This window comes from Oncorhynchus mykiss, chromosome 8 (assembly GCF_013265735.2).
Source record: "Oncorhynchus mykiss isolate Arlee chromosome 8, USDA_OmykA_1.1, whole genome shotgun sequence".
In the NCBI taxonomy this organism is placed as follows: Eukaryota; Metazoa; Chordata; class Actinopteri; order Salmoniformes; family Salmonidae; genus Oncorhynchus; species Oncorhynchus mykiss.
Genome location: NC_048572.1, coordinates 51,168,910 through 51,189,877, shown reverse-complemented (window position 1 = coordinate 51,189,877; position 20,968 = coordinate 51,168,910). Strand labels below are relative to the sequence as shown.

Genomic DNA, 20,968 nt, shown 5'->3' with positions numbered 1-20,968 from the left:
TGTGTGCTCAATTTTATACACCTGTCAGCAATGGGTGTGGCTGAAATAGCCAAATCTACTACTTTGAAGGGATATCCACATACTTTTTTATATATAGTGTATATTCACATCATCATTATTAGCTTAATCATTATCACCAATAAAGCGACGACTCCAATGACTGAGATGTGCGCTTTGGATGATGCTTGCAGTGAGATGACACATGCACAACGTCTCAAGAGCATAATGATGCTCTTGGGTGTCTAGTCGCAGACATGCACTCAAGGATGCTCAACAATGGGACGACTTTGAATAATTAGCCTATATAGCTGCTTCCTTGTTTTCCAAATAATTAAACCATATTTTTGTGATGGATGCAGTCTTTTCGAGAGCTTGGAATAAGGATGCACGACTGAGTGCAACAATTGATTTGAAACATTGTTATAAAAGTGTACATTTTTAGATCTGGATTGAGCTTTTGTTTCAACTGATGTAGCTACAGCTAAGGAGAACTATGGTTGATTTGGAGAGCGAAGTACCCCGTCTTCCCCCGAGGTATAAATTCAGGGACTTACTCCTCGGGGACCAGAATTTACTAAATGATGACAGGTAGGTTGAGTTTGTTTGACATGTTAGCTTCAATTTAAAAAAATGTGTTTTAAATCATGTGGTTTAACATTGTTGTATATTATTTAAGAGTTTGCACCTGTGGAATCCTTGCACTTAACATCCAGCCTTACCCATGTTAAAATGCTTAGTAAATGTGGCATTATTCATTTTATTTATAGAAACTAATTATATTACTCTTTTTTTAAGGGTGCAAGTTGAATTTTATGCCAATGAAAGTACTTTCAAAGAGACACTTAAACTGTTCTTCATCAAAAACCAAAGATCAAGTAAGTCATGTTTTTTAACTGTGTAGTCACAGTTGAACTACACTATATGCTGTTACTATCCATCTAATACATTTTTTTTGTACTTTGTTTTAAAGACATAGTAAAAATACACCCGTTGCATCGGTAACAAATAGCAAACTGTTGAACCAGTTATATCAAAGGGGCCCGGAGATGTTCCTGGTCAGGTCACATGGTGAGGAAGTACTGACCCTAGGTATGACATATAACCTCTGTCTTTGTCTCCCAGGCCTGAGAATACAAGTGTTTGACTTCTCCCTAAAGGTCCTGAGCTGTATCTTATACATGTGTCGCGTATTGACAGATGACCCATCCAAAGGACATGGCTGGTAAGGATAGTAATTTAATGTCTCGTAGGTACAGGTAGATACCACCTGGTCTTCACTGAATTGTCACAGAAATGTTGCATTTTTATGACTACAATTTGACAACAGCCTCTAACGATGGCCCTCAAGGTATAGTAATTCTCAGAGAAGAAACCAGGGATAATTAGTAGAGAATGTGGACTATTAGCTATTTCCATGCCATGGAAAATGTCTTACTAACCAGGTTTCCATCCAGCCATTTCATGCGGATGAATTACCTGTTGCATGAAAAAAAATCGCAATCGGGCTAATGGAAACAGAAAATGCCGGTTCACCTTTATAATGTCGACAGAGAATTAGTTCATTCGACATGGTGGGATCTGTTTGTGTGGGTATAATGAATTACGCAAGTACAAATACAGTAGGAATACAATGTCAGGTATTTTGTTTATTTATACAACTGAATGTGTTATCACTGTGCATCATCGACTAGCAGAACCAAAGGACCTGGATTGCAGTTGAGATTACATTAAAATACATGGTGCAAGTGATCAGTGCCGTTCGAGGTTCTGCTCAGATTATTATAGCAATTGTGGAAATCTCCACAGACCTGTGACAACCTATGCATGCTATCTTGAACATGATTACATAAAAACAATTAATAGTTACAGTAACCTCAATGTGGCCATGTATGTGTTAAACATTTTTAAGGGTAAATGTTACATTAGTTTGTAAGATAACCTTAACTTTAGGCTATTTGCTGTATTACAGAGGTCATACTGAATTGTGTTCGGTTGGCAACGCAATGCAACCAAATATCCACATTTAAAGGTGTTGTATCCACAGCTTGAATAGTTCCATCTGAGCCACTGGCATAATCCCATTCTTTAAAGTGGTGAATTCAGCATATCATTTGTTAACTTGTTGCCAAGTTAATAGGCTATGCATTGTATTTCAAAAGAGATATTGAATTGTGTTTAGCTGTCAATGCAACCAAATATAAACATTTAAAGGGGATTTATATTCTGCTTGGATAGTTACATCTGTGCCACTGACTTGGCTTTAATTCAATTTTTTCTACAAATTAATAATTGATATGCTGGATTCATGTTGGAAACGCAAGGCCAATTGTATTGTATATTTTCTGATGAATTCTGGGATGAAATTAAACAATAGCCGTTGATGACTATATAGGCCTAAATAGCATCATTGATTTATGAGGGATAAAGTATGGTTACATTTCATTTGTTCTTAAATCTACCCTTCGGAATGATTTCAATAGCAACAGGGAATCTATTTAGTTTTTACATGGCGATCTCTCAACAATCATTCTCACAGTAGCTCATCGGTAATAGTCAGTGACAAATATCTTACATAGCTAAGAAGGGCTGAACTTGGTTAAAATCCTGGATAGGAGACCAAATGGTAGGTGTAGATAGATCAACTCTCCAGTAGGACGTTCTGTCCGGTGTATTTTTTTTCTTTCTGATAGTGGATATAATGTTGAAGATCTGACATTGTTTTAAAGGTACAAACTTGACATATTTCATACAAGGTTTGTCTATGTTGAAATTTGGTTATAATGATGATGTCATCCTGTGGCTGAAATGTCACCATCAAAACAACAGTTTACATTGATTACTTTTTTCAAATCCAATGTATTCTCCACTTAGATTCCATGCCACAATATGTTGACAAATGATGTTGAACCAATGTTGATTCAACCAGTTTGTGCCCAATGGGATCAGTAGAGTTGAAGATTCTATGGAAACCCATTTAACTTGCACTTTTTACTCGGTACATGGGAATTTAACCACAGTTATTTTTATGTGCACTATGTCATCATGCACAGCCTTTTATCCGCAATAAGTCAGTTTGATGGAAACGCATTTCTGGTGGGGAAATGTCCGTATTGTTTTATGCAGATTTGATTAATATTCACATGAAAATCTGTCGCCAATTGTAGGGAAACCTAGCTAACGACAATGATTTTAATACTTTCATTTCTATGCCTGGAAACAGAGGAAGTGAATGCACTGAACATGTACGGAATCATTCAATTCACTGTCTATCATTCTTTCTAGACACTAGCTCAGTGTTTCACAACTCCAGTCAAAACAGCAGTAAAAATGTAAAAAACTGAAACTCATTTTTGTGATTCATGTCTGGGACTACGACAAAAATGTGTTTCAGTTACATTTTTTTCATACATTTGTAAAAATGTCTAAAAACCTGTTTTCACTTCGTCATTATTGGGTTTTGTGTGTAGATTGATTAAGAAAAAATAGAATTGAATCAATTTTACAACAAGGTTGTGTACGTAACAAAACGTGGGAAAGGGGAAGGGGTCTGAATACTTTCCAAGTGCACTGTATATCAGTACACTCGTAACAACCAAAGCATTAAGAAACTTCTATTAGATCAAATAAGTCTCATGTATCAAAATAGCAATACAGTCGGTTTCCTTGCCGTTGTCCTTGTTTTGAAATGACTGTAGAATTTCATTTTCTTCAATATTATTGTACAAGGTGCATGTTAAATATTTTGACATTTTTTCTCTACAGCTGGGGGTGCCTCAATCAAACATACATCTTTTTAAAGATTGACTGGTGAGTGTTTACTCTCTCTACTCTTATCTAATAGTGTTAAATAAAACAGAAGCATATCCAGACCTAATAATATCAATATTACCCGGTAACAATGCATCGAGACACACACTCACTTAGAGAGGAAACATAGCAGAACAACGTGGTTCTGACCAAAATATCGGCCGCCATTTTCCCAACAATTCTACATGTTGAATTGGCACAAACAGGTGGTTGCTAGAACACACCACGATGACTGCAAGCAATAGGACAGCCATCCACTGCTTTAAGCTGTTCGTCTTGTCAGATGTTTGTAGTGGTTTCATGTCTCAACATTGTCCTACACCAGTGTCCCTAAATCCACTCTCATACTAGGGTACCATCCTGAACAGAAACATTGTCCTACTTAGTCTAAGTTTGGGAAAACTCCTGGACAATATATTGTTTTCAGGGTCTCTTTAATCCAACATCAAGCACAACCAATGAGTTATTCTCTACACACCACTGATGGCTAGTTATTCTCTGGACATGATTCAAATCTCTCTCTTTCATCTCAATCTCCAGGTGTAAACTAACACACAGCTTTTTCCCCCGCCAGGTCTCCCATAATGTGGGTCGAACGAAGTCTTCTAATATGGCCGTTACAGGTGAAATTTCTGCCAACAAATTTCCTTCATAATTTATCCAATTGTAGTCGTTTGCTAACTACTGTATACATGGGCACTATGCGGTTACTGCTGTTTGTCGTTTATTTTCTCAGTCAACCTGCTTCTCAGTCATTTTTTTATGAGCCTCGATGAAAACAAAGAGTCTTCTATTTCTTCAACAGGTGTCTGTGGCAGTTATCTGTCTTTTTGAAACTGTTCTATTGACTTACCTGAGTTACAAGGTAAGTACCATCCCACTCCATAGGGTGTCACTCAGTCTAAGGAAACATTCATTGTAATGTCCACTCTACAGTCATGTCAATATGTATATCTATATACAAAGTCAATAGATTGTGAAACAGATTAACTGTGATTAAAAAAAAAAAATGTAACCTTTATTTAACTAGGCAAGTCAGTTTTAAGAACAAATTCTTATTTACAATGACAGCCTACTGGGGAACAGTGCCTTGTTCAGGGGCAGAATGACAGATTTTTACCTTGTCAGCTCGGGGATTCGATCTGGCAACCTTTTGGTTACTGGCCAAACACTCTAACCATTAGGCCCCAAAAGGAAGCAGCGGATAAACCCCCAAAAGGGCTAAAAGAGATACAAAGAAAGAAGAAACATGACTGCTCTCTACTTTGTCCTCAGGGCAACATTTGGGAGCAGATCATTCGGTTGACGTTTATCCTGGAGATGGTGAACACAGTGCCTTTCCTGCTCACCGTAAGAGTTAACACACTCTAACAGGGCCTAGGATCAGATTTTCCATTTAAATAATAATTAAGAGGGGAGTGACCTGATCCTAGATCAGCACTCCCACTCTGAGACGTGAATATGGGCCCTGGACTCTAGCAAAACACAATGCTATGGCAGGGCTATTATGGTCTCATCCCATAGTCACAGCTAATGAGGAACACGGCTGAATTATACATTGTATGTGGTTTTAACTGGGATTTTAAGATGTTTTAAGTTACATCATATACTGTACGTACCTACAAACTCCTAGTAGTATATTTAGTCTCAGAGAGTATCATGACCAGAGTCTTCCCAGGTAACACAGCTACATTGCTGAAACATTGTGATAACCTATCTCTTTGTATCTGGCAACATTGTCAGGAATGTTTTGGGCTTCTATAGATGGGATAGCCTACAACAATCTCTGTGCTCTTTCAGGTCATGTGGCTCCCTCTGCGGAACCTTTTCATCCCAGTGTTCCTGAACTGCTGGTTGGCCAAGCATGCCTTGGAGAATATGATTGTGAGTGTTAACCTGCCTCAACTCCGATACGGCTGAATCAGCATGTCGCGATAGTGCTGCTGCCTCTGGACCACACATTACATCTGGAGGCAGTGGTTCGATCCCTGGTCCTGCCACTGCTCTATCCCTCTGTTCTGTCTCCCCATCTCAACTATGTGTGCCTACCTTATTCAGCAATGAAACATTAAAAAACATCCTTTACAAAAATAGAGGTAAGAGGTTTACCAACCATCCGTAACCTCTCCCCCCTAGAATGACCTGCATCGTGCCATACAGCGAACACAGTCTGCCATCTTCAACCAGGTGCTCATCCTCATCTCCACCCTCTTCTGCCTCATATTCACTTGGTGAGTGTGTGGGTGCGTGCGTGAATGTGTGTGCACTGGTAGATTGCAGTCTGCAACCCAAACATGGGCACTTCGAAAACCAATTTTAAATTAAGCAAACAATTAGTTTCAGAAACGACGATAAACAACAACAACAAAAAGATGTTGGCACTTAGACTGAGAGGACATGCTAAATTGCTAACTCAATAAGTGGATGGAGGAGGCAAAGCACCCTGCTTTGGACCATCTCTCCCTCTCCCACATCCAATAGGATCTTACGGGGTCAGCCCAGATTGAATTGCTGGCCATTATCTGTGGTTTTCCACCTCAGAGCTTCAGGCACTTACAGTCATTTGCCACTAATGCACCACATCTGACATCATATTTCTGGGTTACCAAGTGTACAGCTCTGGGACCTATTTTCTCCAGTGCACTCTGTGTAAATGGCATTACAAGGTCAATTACCTCGGAACAATTCCCTCAATATCTGGCTTCCTGTTGACTGCCACAAGACCATTAATGTAATGTGTGCGATGCCACAAAAGCAAGGTAGTGGCAGCAATTACTACTAGATCCTGGAAAATGTATTTTTTAGGAAAGTTGAAGGCACATATTCCAAAGAACCAACCCTGCACTCAACAGACAGTATTTCACTGTGTTTATTCACATTGCCTAGAACATTAAATATTCCACTGGGCACAGATGTCAATTCAACGTCTATCCACATTGGTTCAGCGTAAGTTTGCTGAAATTACGTTTAAAAACGTTGACTGAGTTAGTGTGCCTTGTTTTTAAGGTATAATGCTAGCACGATGTTGCCGTTGCTTTTTGTGATGGTAATAGAATGTCACAATACTGAATTGGTTTGTTATTGGTCAATAGACAGCTAGTCAGTAGACAGTTAGTCGAATGACCAGATGGAAGTGAAATGGAAGGACAGTGATTAGCTATGTTATCTAAGGTAGGGGTCCCCAATCTAGGGGCAACATTTTGTGTAGGAGCGTGGGACCTTCCTTGATTTGAGGGATAAAAAAAATATATATATATATTTTTTACAATTTGCAAATGTTTATACCTAAAACACTCATCTGCTATGCTTTAGGCTAGAAACAAGTGGTAAAATGCCCGAGGACGACTCGACTCTGATGCACATGGGAATATCTTTGGTTTGTCTCTATGGCATTCAGAAGCTGAGCTACAACCTAAAGTTGAGATGTCAAACAAATTGGACTTTGCTTGGGAAGTAATCTTATACAATGTGTGAATCTGTCACTATGATTTGATCTTTCCAATGTCATCCCATATGAAAAAAACTGTCATATGTAGCACATTTGCATCTTTGGTCAAATGCATGTAATGCCTTAAAACGTATTCTGAGGGCTTTATTAGTCATGAATGTGTCTGTTTATGATGGACGTGTTTTTATTTCTGCTTGCATTTTGTATTTACAGTACCTTCGGAAAGTTTTCAGACCCCTTGACTTTTTCCACATTTTGTTACATTACAGCCTTATTCTAAAATAGATTCAATAAAAAACAATTCCTCAGCAATCTATACACAATACCCCACAATGAGTGAAGTGAAAACAGGTTCAGACATTTTTGCACATTTATTAAAAATAAACAGAAATACCTTATTTACATAAGTATTCAGACCCTTTGCTATGAGACTCGAAATTGAGCTCAAGTGCATTCTGTTTCCATTGCTCATCCTTGAGATGTTTCTACAACTTGATCGGAGTCCACCTGTGGTAAATTCAACTGATTGGACATGATTTGGAAAGGCACACACCTGTCTATATAAGGTCCCACAGTTGACAGTGCATGTCAGAGCAAAAAAACGAAGCCATGAGGTCGAAGGAATTGTCCTTGAATCTCTGAGACAGGATTGTGTCGAGGAACAGATCTGGGGAAAGGTACCAACAAATGTCTGCTGCATTGAAGGTCCCCAAGAACACAGTGGCCTCCATCATTCTTAAATGCAAAAAGTCCAACAGGACAATGACCCTAAGAACACAGCCAAGACAATGCTGGAGTGGCTTCAGGATAAGACTTTGAATGTCCTTGAGTCCATGCACTGTGTCATGGAAATTCAGTACTGAGAGAGACTTTCTTCAAACAACCATCTTTATTTAATAGTGATTAATTATTGCAATAATGAGTCTGGTCCTCCCCACACCCTTGAGTGTTGGACAGACTAACCTAATCTTTACACAAATGCAGAGTACTATATATAGCGGACACTACCAATGCTCAATCATGGTTGGTTCAACCCGCCTCTTGCAGACCAAGTGGCATCATAAGCCACTCTGGGTTCATCCTGTCATTATCTGCACGTGGGTTGTTGTCTTAACCCCACCCTCGCTTAGTTTCCCAGATGCAAGGATGATTTTGAGACAACGAGGGATTGTTCTACTCCTAAGCTTTCTCTAGTAAAACACATTCTTGTCTATGCGATGCAGTCTTTAACTCATTTGTAATCTCAAGTCATCTCCAGTGACCATACTGTACGCCAAAATTAGCTGCAGGGAACGAGAGTGGAGCCCATGAAAACACAGACACTAGTAGGACAGAAATCTCTTACTATTAGTTAAATATGAATTGTTAACCATTAATATCAAATGGATCAGTTAAATACAGTTGAAGTCGGAAGTTTACATACACTTAGGTTGGAGTCATTAAAACTTGTTTTTCAACCACTCCACACATTTTTTGTTAACAAACTATAGTTTTGGCAAGTCGGTTAGGACATCTACTTTGTGCATGACACAAGTAATTTTCCAACAATTGTTTACAGACAGATTATTTCACTTACAATTCACTGTACCACAATTCAAGTGGGTCAGAAGTTTACATACATTAAGTTGACTGTGCCTTTAAACAGCTTGGAAAATTCCAGAAAATGATGTCATGGCTTTAGAAGCTTCTAATAGGCTAATTGACATAATGTTAGTCAATTGGAGGTTTACCTGTGGATGGATTTCAAGGCCTACCTTCAAACTCAGTGATTCTTTGCTTCACATCATGGGAAAATCAAAAGAAATCAACCAAGACCTCAGAAAAAAAAATTGTAGACCTCCACTAGTCTGGTTCATCCTTGGGAGCAATTTCCAAATGCCTGAAGGCACCACGTTCATCTGTACAAACAATTGTACACAAGTATAAACACCATGGGACCACGCAGCTGTCATACCGCTCAGAAAGGAGATGCGTTCTGTCTCTGAGAGATGAACGTACTTTGGTGTGAAAAGTGCAAATCAATCCCAGAACAAAAGCAAAGGCCCTTGTGAAGATGCTGGTACAGGTACAAAAGTATCTATATCCACAGTAAAAACGAGTCCTATATCGAAATAACCTGAAAGGCCGCTCAGCAAGGAAGAAGCCACTGCTCCAAAACCGGCATAAAAAAGCCAGACTACAGTTTGCAACTGTAGAAATGTCCTCTGATCTGATGAAACAGAAATATAACTGTTTGGCCATAATGACCATTGTTATGTTTGGAGGAAGAAGTGGGAGACTTGCAAGCCGGAGAACACCATCCCAGCTGTGAAGCAAGGGGGTGGCAGCATCATGTTGTTGGGGTGGTTTGCTGCAGGAGGACTTCACAAAATAGATGGCATCATGAGGAGGTCAAATTATGTGGATATATTGAAGCAAGACATCAGTCAGGAAGTTAAAGCTTGATCGCAAATGGGTCTTGCAAATGAACAATGACCCCAAGCATACTTCAAAAGTTGTGGCAAAATGGCTTAAAAAGTCAAGGTATTGGAGTGGCCTTCACAAAGCCCTGACCTCAATCTTAAATGTGGGCAGAATGTTCCAGTATGGAACGAACGGAGTACGCCGGGGACCCCTCGGTGTTCAGAGGGGGCGGAGGAACCTCCCGCACCTCAGACTCCTGGAGCGGGCCAGCCACCACCGGCCTGAGGAGAGACACATGGAACAAGGGGTTTATTGCCCCACAAACCGCGGACCCAGCTTCCAACAGGGCAGGCGGAGGTGCAGGTTTCGGGTCGAGAGCCAGACCCGGCCCCTCACTGCAATGACGGTCTGCGCCAACTTTCTGGCGCAGCACTGCGCGCTGAAGATGGACATGGGTGGCGTCCCATGTTTCCTCCGCGCGCCGGAACCAGTCGTCCACCACAGGAGCCTCGGTCTGACTCTGAGGCCAAGGAGCCAGAACCGGCTGATACCCAAATACACACTGGAAGGGAGAGAGGTTAGTGGAGGAGTGGCGGAGCGAGTTCTCGGCCATCTCTGCCCAGGGCACGAACGCTGCCCACTCCCCTGGCCGGTCCTGGCAGTAAGACCTCAGAAACCTAACCACATCCTGGTTAACTCTCTCCACCTGCCCATTACTCTTGGGGTGAAAACCTGAGGTAAGGCTGACCGAGACCCCCAGACGTTCCATGAACGCCCTCCAGACCCTCGACGTGAACTGGGGACCCCGATCAGAAACTATATTCTCAGGCACCCCGTGCCGGAAAACGTGTGTAAACAGAGCCTCCGCAGTCTGTAGGGATGTTAAAGTTAAACAATTTAAAGGCAATGCTTCCAAATACTAATTGAGTGTATGTAAACTTCTCACCCACAGGGAATTCTGATGAAAGAAATAAAAGCTGAAATAAATCATTCTCTCTACTATTATTCTGACATTTCACATTCTTAAAATAAAGTGGGGATCCTAACTGACCTAAGACAGGGACTTTGCATTAGGATTAAATGTCAGGAATTGTGAAAAACTGAGTTTAAATGTATTTGGCTAAGGTGTACGTAAACTTCCGACTTCAACTGTACGTACTGTTCCTACCACAACTGTCAACTGTGGGACCTTATATAAACAGGTCTGTGCCTTTCCAAATCATGTTCAATCAATTGAATTTACCACAGGTGGACTCTAATCAGGTTGTAGAAACATCTCAAGGATGATCAATGGAAACAGGATTCACCTGGCTCAATTTCGAGCAAAGCAAAGCGTCTGAATAGTTATGTAAATAAGGTATGTGTTTTTTATTTGTAATACCTTTGCAAAAATGTCTAAAACCCTGTTTTCACTTTGTCAATATGGGGTATTGTGTGTAGTTTGATGAGTAAAAAAATTTATTATCAATTTTAATATAAGTCTGTAACGTAACAACATGGAAAAAGTCAAGGGGTATAAATACTTTCCGAATGCACTGTGTGCTTTAAATACATTCTATAACATATTCTGGAATGTATTTCAAATCTATTAAATATACAGTACCTGTCAAAAGTTTGGACACCTACTCATTGAATGGTTTTTCTTTATTTTTTCTATTTTCTACATTGTAGAATAATAGTGAAGGGATCAAAATGATGAAATAACATCTATGATATCATGTAGTAACCAAAAAAGTGTTAAACAAATCAAAATATATGTTATATTTGAGATTCTTCAAAGGAGCCACGCTTTGCCTTGATGACAGCTTTTCACACTCATGGCGTTCTCTCAATCAGCATCATGAGGTAGTCACCTGGAATGCATTTCAATTAACAGGTGTGCCATGTTAAAGTTAATTTGAGGAATTTCTTTAATTTCTAATGCGTTTGAAGAAATCAGTTATGTTGTGACATGGTAGGGGTAGTATACAGATGATAGCGCTATTTGGTAAAGTCCATATTAATGAAAGATCAGCTCAAATAATCAAAGAGAAACGACAGTCCATCATTACTTTAAGACGTTAAGTTCAGTCAATTCGGAAAATGTCAAGTTTCATCAAGTGCCGTCGCAAAAACCATCAAGGGCTATGTTGAATCTGGCTCTCATGAGGACCGCCACAGGAAAGGAAGACCAAGAGTTACCTCTGCTGCAAGGGATAAGGGGAGACAGGTAGCCTAGTGGTTAGAGCGCTGGGCCAGTAACCGAAAGGTTGATGGATTGAATCCCCGAGGTGACAAGGTAAATATCTGTCGTTCTGCCCCTGAACAAGGCAGTTAACCCACTGTTCCTAGGCTGTCATTGTAAATAACTGTTCTTAACTGACTTGCCTAGTTAACTCTAATTAACTTTTTTTTAAACCTATATTTAACTGCACCTCAGGTTGCAGCCCAAATAAATACATCACAGAGTTCAAGTAACAGACACATTTCAACATCAACTGTTCAAAGGAGACTGTGAATCAGGCCTTCATGGTTGAATTGCTGCAAAGAAACCACAACTAAAGGACACCAATAATAAGAGACTTGCTTGGGCTAAGAAACATAAGCAAAGGACATTAGACCGGTGGAAATCTGTCCTTTGGTCTGATGAGTCCAAATTTTAGATGTTTAGTTCCAAGCACTTTGTCTTTGTAAGACGCAGAGTAGGTGAACGGATGTTCTCCGCATGTGTGGTTCCCACCGTGAAGCATGGAGGAGGTGGTGTGATGGTGTGGGGGTGCTTTACTGGGGACACTGTCGCTGATTTATTTAGAATTCAAGGCACACTTAACCAGCATGGCTACCACAGCATTCTGCAGTGGTATGCCATCCCATCTGGTTTGTGCTTAGTGGGACTATCACCTCCAGGCTGTGTAAGGGCTAGTTCACCAAGGAGAGTGATGGAGTGCTGAATCAGATGACCTGGCCTCCATAATCACTCGAACTCAACCTAATTGAGATGGTTTGGGATGAGTTGGACCGCAGAGTGAAGGAAAAGCAGCCAACAAGTGCTCAGCATACTTGGGAACTTCTTCAAGACTATTGGAAAAGCATTCCAGGTGAAGCTGGTTGAGAGAATGCCAAGAGTGTGCAAAGTTGTCATCAAGGCAAAGGGTGGCTACTTTGAAGAATCAAAAAATATATGTTGATTTGTTAAACACTTTTTAGGTTACTATAAGATTCCATATGTGTTATTTCATAGTTTTGATGTCTTCACTATTATTTTACAATGTAGAAAATAGTAAAATAAAGAAAATCCCTGGAATGAGTAGGTAATGGCCTTGGGGTAATGGCCGCTAAGTGATCTCAGTTCTGCCTTTTGCCGCCCTGCCCATAATGTATGTGTGTGTGTGCGCGTACGTGTGTGCGTGTGCGAACGTCGTGTTTTTTTCTCTGTCCCTGTATGGTCATAAAGTGATACTCATGATGATGGTCACACACACACACGTGCGTACACACCCTTATCTGGTAGTCTGTCAGTTATCAGTTCTCAAAACAACATATACGTTATAGATGATATTAAGATGTATACGATGTAAAAACAATATGTAAAAATGGATATTAAATGAAATCATGTTGAGACACACTTATGTCTGTGTAGACAGAATATTCCTCTTAATAAGGTCTGTTTGTCCCGGCTGGTAAATTTAGGTTTACTGGAATGACGACATTGCTCCATGTAAACGTTCCTCTAAAAAATAAGACTAGAACACTCTTTCAGTTGGCCAAGTTTTACTAATCGATGTATTGGACCAGTGGGATCACAGGTTAAGCTACTTCCAATGTCAATACACGACTGACCACAACATTCAACAACAAAAAACTGATGGGATGGATACTATGTATTCATTCAAGAATTGAAAAAAATAAGTTTCCATAATATGCAAAGCATTTTTGTTAATAAATACATCCTCAGATATATTTGAGGGCAAACAGTATATCAATCATCATTAACAATAAAAAAAAAATCTAAACAAATCACTTTCATTTGGTCACATACACATGGTTAGCAGATGTTAATGCGAGTGTAGCGAAATGCTTGTTTGTGCTTCTAGTTCCAACAGTGCAGTAATATCTAACAAGTAATCTTAACAATTCCACAACAACTCCCTAATACACACCAATCTAGTAAATGGATGGAATAAGAATATGTACATATACAAATATATCGATGAGCGATATATGTTACAAAGAGATTTCGGGATATATGCCTGGCTTTGGGGAGTTCAGTTGAAAGTCTTGTAGGTTGATGTTTCTTCTCGGCTAAAACCTTATAGGCCGGTTTCCCAGAGACAGATTAAGTTTAGTCCCGGTCCAAAAAGCTAACTGAGAATTTCAGTTGAAAGAGCTTTTTAGTCAAGGAGTAACATTCAGTAACAACTGTCCAGAAAACGGTCCCTATGTGCAGTACAAATCGTTTTTCTTGACCGTCTACCTTAGTTAAAGGTTAAAGGACACAGTGTTTTTCCTGGTTTGGTCATGTGGTCTGGAAAAAGTCTTGGCCCTACTTCATATGTTTCAGTGTAGACACCAAGGGCCAATTTCCCCAACACAGACTAAGTCTAGTCCTAGACTAAAACACAAACTCAATGTAGAACCTCAAATGAAAATCCTTAAAAATCAAAGACTTGGTTTAATCTGTGTCTGGTAAACTGTCCCCAAATGATGCAATGACACCACTCCCTTCACAACCTCTGTGTTACTGCTTCCTGTATCCCTGGTAGTATCTGTGGAATCCAGCACCTGGAGCGGGCGGGCAAGAACCTGACGTTGTTCGACTCCTGGTACTTCTGTGTTGTCACGTTCTCCACAGTGGGTTACGGCGACGTCACGCCCAACGTGTGGCCCTCCAAATTGCTGGTGATCATCATGATCTCAGTGGCCCTTGTGGTGCTGCCCATTCAGGTGAGAGAGTTGGCCTAAAACACACACACACACATACACATTGCACCGCACAGACAGACAGACAGACAGACACACACAAAATGACCACACTGTTTGCTAAAGGGAAATCAATTGGGCTAATGTTTGGACATCTAGGAAATGCCAAATCGATAGAACACATGCGAGTAGGGAGTCAGCTGAACTAGACGGTGCATAATCATGCTCGAGGCATTGTAGAGGCATTGGTAGGCCAAAAGTATCCCTACTGCTGCTGTTCTGCCAATCTCCCTGTAAACATATTGCCATAAAATGAAGACAAAAACAGGCAATTTACTGTGGCCTTTTTTTATGGACACAATTTCAATGTTCTGTTGAAGCAGCTTTTTTCTAATACTAGTCTTGGAGACCCGAAGGGTATGCAGGCTTTTGTACCGTCTAGCTGTAATAACACACCGGACTTGATGATTAGTTGACTGTATGAATCAGGCGTGTTGGTACTGGGCTGGAGAAAATAATAGCTCAATAGGACCAGGATGGAAGAACACAGCGATAAAAGATAAACGCTTGAATCTATATTACGAAATGTGTCAGATTGGGTGAACTGTATGCATTTAGCCATGCATTTAGCCTATTTGGTTGATTTGAGCATTTGTTTTACACAACATGAGCAGTATTAGTAAGGTGTGCCTGTGCTGGGCACTATTGGTCAGTTTGAGCAGCTGGCCTACCTGTGGATGGAGAGACAGAAGTCGGGGGGGAACTACAGCCGTCACCGGGCCCAGACGGAGAAACATGTGGTGCTGTGTGTCAGCTCCCTCAAGATAGACCTCCTGATGGACTTCCTCAATGAGTTCTACGCCCACCCCGGGCTGCAGGTGTGTGTGTGTGTGTGTGTGTGTGTGTGTGTATTTGTATGTGTGTGCATGCATGCGCGTGGGTGGGTGATTGAGTTTGTGTGTGCGTGCATGTATGCTTGGGTCTTGTTCATTCATGCACGTAATAGGAAAGGTTTTAAAACACTTGGCAACTGAAATGTGCATTACTTATTGGACAAGTCCAGGTAGTCCCTCCCTGTTTAAGTCCGTTTTCGTCTATTTGGTGTCGAATGAACACGACCCAGGCTGTTCCTCGGTGTTCCTCCCCATTCAGGACTACTACGTCATCATCCTGTGCCCGACAGAGATGGACCCCCAGGTTCGTCGGGTCCTCCAGATCCCCCTGTGGTCCCAGCGTGTCATCTACCTCCAGGGGTCAGCCCTCAAAGACCAGGACCTCATACGGGCCAAGTGAGTCACCAACACTAAGGGCTGTGTCTCATTCCGCTAAAATATTGGATCTTTGGTCTCCTTTCCTTCAACTGCACTGATGTGGAAGAGCTGGACTGGTAAAAAACAATAGTGAATAGGCAATAGGCATCCACCATATTGCTTTCCTTTCACCTCTCCTATGTTTAAGATGAGTGTGGGTTGGAGAGGAGATGAGAGGAAGCCACTGTAGAGTATTGAGATGTTACCACTTGGTATTGAATGGCTGTCCTTCTTTTCCAGACTGGACAATGCCGAGGCTTGTTTCATCCTAAGCAGTCGCTGTGAGGTGGACCGAACTGCCGCAGTACGTACATTTGCTACTATTACCGCTACAACAAGTGTTAAATCAGTGGCAGACTGGGACCAAGAGACCAGCCCACTGGCCTAAGGAGAGACCAGCCCACTGGCCTAAGGAGAGACCAGCCCACTGGCCTAAGGAGTGACCAGCCCACCAGGCATTTGTCCAAACTATCAGAACTCAGGATAAGACCCAGATGCGACAGCTAGAGTCACAGATGTTTATTGACCCAAAACAGGGGGCAGGCAAAAGACAGGTCAAAGAGGTCCGTAATCCAGGGCAGAGTCAATAAGGTACAGAACAGCAGGCAGCCTCGGGGTGAGGACAGGCAAAGGTTCATAAACAGGTCAGAGTCAGGCAGGTACAGAATGGCAGGTAGCCTCGGGGTCAGGGCAGGCAGAATGGTCAGAACTGGGGAAACTAGGGAACAGAACTTGAGCAAGCAGGGAGATGGGAAAACATACTGGTAGGCCCTGTCAAGATGAACTGGCAACAGACAGAGAACACAGGTATAAATACACAGGAATAATGAGGAAGATTGGTGACACCTGGAGGGGGGTGGAGACAAGCACAAAGACAGATGACACAGATCTGGGTGTGACACAGACTTTTTGTGTTAGATTGAGGTTAAATACATATTTTGTTCATTGCTGAATAGTCGTTAAAAAAACTTGCTGATTCCAAGGCATTTTAGCCAGTGTACAGTAATATTATTAGATCATTTTAGTTTCAGCTAGTCTGATTATTAAAAGTACAGATTTTTCCTCTATTTGCCCTCACCAGTACACCATTTGTCTGTTGTTCTCTCTGGCAGAGTTCACTCTGAACTGTACTTCTAGTGATTGTAGGGTATATAAACTGAAAGAAATACATGAAGTGGCTTGTAAGACCAGGCTAGAGTGGAGTTGTATTGTACTACTGAAAGTAAAGACAAAGTCATAGTGCAAATTAAACTGTGACATTCAGGGGGTGTCCTAAGCATACTAAGCATAAAGGAACATTAGTGGCTTATGTAGCATTTGCATTTTTTAAATTTATTTCACCTTTATTTAACTAGGCAAGTCAGTTAAGAACAAATTCTTAATTTACAATGACGGCCTACCCCAGCCACCCTCCACTAACCCGGAAGACGCTGGGTCAATTGTGCGCCACCCTATGGGACTCCCGATCACGGCCGGTTGTGATACAGCCCGGGCTCAAACCAAGGTCTGTAGTGACTCCTCTAGCTCGGAGATGTAGTGCCTTAGACCCCTGCGCCACTCGGGAGCATTAGCATAATGTGAATAAACAACATGTGGTCATTAGGTCAATACAGACCTGAATGGGCACTAGCAAACCATATGCTAAAGGTTACTACTAGTTAGCATAGTAATATCTACACGTACTCTTCCATGTGAATATTAAAGTTTTTAAAAATTGAAAATTATCTGCCATGACTACAAGGTCCGATAGGAATTCAGGAAACTCAGTGAGGAATGCTGTTTATGGTCCAGGAGGCCTGTACACAGTAGCTATACAAAGTGATTGAGTAGGCTGCATAGATTTCATGACTAGAAGCTCAAAACACGAAAATGCTGTCATTTTTTTTTTTGTAAATTGAAATTTGCTATCATAAATGTTAGCAACACCTCCGGCTTTGCGGGATGTGCGGGGGATATGGTCACTAGTGTAACCAGGAGGTGAGGCCTCATTTAACACAATAAATTCATGTGTTCAATGTTTCAGTCAGGCCAATCACATCAAGATTAGGATCAGTGATTAGTTCATTGACTATGACTGCCTTGGAAGTGAGGGATCTAATATTATTAAGTATCCCTATTTTGAGATGTGAAGTATCACAATCTCTTTCAATAATGACAGGAACGGAGGAGGTCATTATTCCAGTGAGATTGCTAAGGCGAACTCCGCCATGTTTAGTTTTGCCCAACCTAGGTCGAGGCACGGACACGGTCTCAATGGGGATAGCTGAGCTGACTACACTGACTGTGCTCGTGGCAGACTCCACTAAGCTGGCAGGCTGGCTAACTGCCTGGCCTGCACCCTATCTCATTGTGGAGCTTGAGGAGTTAGAGCCCTGTCTATGTTCGTGGAAAAGAACCCCTCCAGCTAGGATGGAGTCTGTCACTCCTCAGCAGGCCAGGCTTGGTCCTGTTTGTTGGTGAGTCCCAGAAAGAGGGCCAATTATCTGTAGATTTTCTCTTTTGGGAGGGGTAGAAAACAATTTTCAACCAGTGATTGAGTTGTGAGACTCTGCTCATCACTCCCCCTAACTGTGAGGGTTGCCAGAGACAATTACTCAATGCCGACAAATCTTTGTTGCTGATTTACACGCTGAAGCTATGTTGAGCTTGGTGACCTCTGGCTGTTTCATCTTAACATCGTTGGTGCCGACGTGGATAACAATATCCCTATACTCTCTACACTCACCAGTTGTAGCCTTAGCCAGCACCATCTTTAGATTAGCCTTAACGTCGGTAGCCCTGCCCTCTGGTAAACAGTGCATAATTGCTGGATGATTCGTTTTAAAGTCTAATACTGCGTGTAATGGAGTGGCTAATGACTAGGATTTTCAATTTGTCAGAGCTAATGGTGGGAGACCCCGTAACAGGAGGAGGAGAGACCAGAGAAGGCTCGCCCTCTGACTCCGACCCGTTGCTTAATATGACTATTTATGTAGCGATCGCTGTATGTTGTGGAATTTCCGCCCGCTAGCGGGTTCCGTTGCGCAGAGAGGTTAATGGGGAGAACCGGTTGAAAGTTTCTGTCGGCTGAATGAGCAACACTGGTTGAGCATTCCTACCAGAAGCCATGAGAAAATTGTCCGGGGACTGTGCGTGGGGATTTATACTACTATCTGTACTTATTGGTGGCACAGACATGGTTTCATCCTTTCCTACACTTAAATTACCCTTGCCTAACGATTGGAGGTCCTGACGAACCACGTCCAGATAAAGCGTCCCAGGGTGAAAAAGTTGAATGAAAGAAGTCGAGCGAGGGAATAAACAAAAATAAAAAACGTAAAGTTGGCAGGTAGCAAAGTAAGGTTAGCAACAAACCGCACAGCAGCACGTAAACAAGTCTACAAGTTGAAACATGCTGAAACAAGAGGTGATGGCAGCGAATGAATGGCATGACAATGGGCCTCAGGATCTTGTATGTCTGTGCATTCAAAATGCAATTATGTTCATTGTCCGTAGCTTATGCCTGCCTGTACCATAACCCCACCGTCACCATGGGGCACTCTGTTCACAATGTTGACATCAGCAAACCACTCTCCCACACAACGCCATACACGCTGTCTGCCATCTGCACCGTACAGTTGAAACCAGGATTCATCTGTGAAGAGCACACTTCTCCAGCGTGCCAGTGGCCATCGAAAGGGCATTTCACCACTGAATTTGTTTATGACGCCGAACTGCAGTCAGGTCAAGACCCTGGTGAGGACAATGAGCTTCCCTGAGACAGTTTCTGACAGTTTGTGCAGAAATTCTTCAGTTGAGCAAACCCACAGTTTCATCAGCTGTCCGGGTGGCTGGTCTCAGACAATCCCGCATGTGAAAAGCAACATTTCCTCTAGCCTGTCAAAATGTGTAAAATCGAATGGGATTAGCTATAATACTAATTTTTCTCTGCCCCATGGGGGGGGGGGGGGGGGGGGGGGGGGGGGGGGGGGGAAACTGCGCTATGACACTGTTCTGAACATGTCATTATGAGTAGATTTGCATTGAAGAATTCATGAAACCATGCCTCTAATTTCTGATACAGCAGTTTTTTCAGTGTAGTAGTGTTCGAGCTGTGCCTGTTCTGACTGGTTATAGCATGGTGGAGCTAAAATAAGTTTTATTGCAAATTGAGTTGAATACTATGATACACACTGGCAAGAGTATCACTTATAATAGGACTTATACAAGGTAGACAGACTTTGTATTGCACAAGCTTTGTATGACATCTGACATAAACATACCTCTAATAACGATAATAATAATAAATTGCGTTTGTAGAGCTCTTTTCATTTATTGAAGTAAATTCCAAAGCTCTTTACATTAAAAGCAACCATTTAAAATAAAAAAAACTTTAATAAAAGGGATAAAAACATTTGAAATTGAAAGATAGCTAGTAGCACAGTACTATACAAGATACACAACATAATGAGGCGACAAGGACAAAACAATGGAACTTAAAACTAACGTATAAGACCAACAAAAGACGCCACAAAAATGTATCACAATTGGCGAAAGCCAGTTTGAAGAAGTATTTCTTGAGCTCAGATTTAAAGGGAGTGGTGGTCTGGGGCTTGCGGAGGTGGAGCGTGAGCTTGTTCCAGAACCAGGGCCCGAGACCCCAGAGTGCTCGGTCACCCATTGTTTTTAGGCGCCAATGTTATAACCACACTGCAGTGCATAAAGCAATGTCGCTTTAAACAGCTCTAACAAATGTACCTCTGATGTGTCTCTGTTGTCTTGTTTGCCTCTAAGGACCATCAGACAATTCTGCGAGCTTGGGCTGTGAAGGATTTCGCTCCAAAGTGCCCCATTTATGTCCAGATTCTGAAGCCAGAGAATAAATTCCATGTGAAATTTGCAGGTAAAGACGGATGAATGTACTGTTAAGAAACATTTGTTTAGATGATGTGGGACCTTGGCATAGATTCTTTGGGAATATCCTGAATTGTGGCCCCAATAATGGGTTAACCCTTCCTTCTCTAGTTTTGCATTTATATTTTCTCTATGTATTCCGGTTCGTCTCATTGAGTCCCATCTCAGTAATACTCTTTTTAAAACGTAGTCAAATGTTATTATTCTC

The 20,968-nt window shown here is 41.5% G+C and overlaps 1 protein-coding gene across 1 annotated transcript in view; it reads left to right on the top strand.

Annotated features, from left to right (window-relative positions):
- Positions 1-265: 265 nt before the first annotated feature.
- The window catches only part of LOC110530042 (potassium channel subfamily T member 2), a 61,999-nt gene continuing 41,296 nt past the window's right edge, over positions 266-20,968 (top strand). Inside the window, exons 1-13 of the mRNA XM_021612813.2 lie at positions 266-588; positions 796-875; positions 1,123-1,222; positions 4,382-4,430; positions 4,613-4,672; positions 5,083-5,157; positions 5,608-5,691; positions 5,944-6,038; positions 14,401-14,581; positions 15,271-15,435; positions 15,710-15,846; positions 16,108-16,171; positions 20,641-20,749. Of these exons, the coding sequence (XP_021468488.1) occupies positions 494-588; positions 796-875; positions 1,123-1,222; positions 4,382-4,430; positions 4,613-4,672; positions 5,083-5,157; positions 5,608-5,691; positions 5,944-6,038; positions 14,401-14,581; positions 15,271-15,435; positions 15,710-15,846; positions 16,108-16,171; positions 20,641-20,749 (1,294 nt within the window). The 5' untranslated portion in view covers positions 266-493. The remainder of the gene's footprint in view (positions 589-795; positions 876-1,122; positions 1,223-4,381; positions 4,431-4,612; positions 4,673-5,082; positions 5,158-5,607; positions 5,692-5,943; positions 6,039-14,400; positions 14,582-15,270; positions 15,436-15,709; positions 15,847-16,107; positions 16,172-20,640; positions 20,750-20,968) is intronic.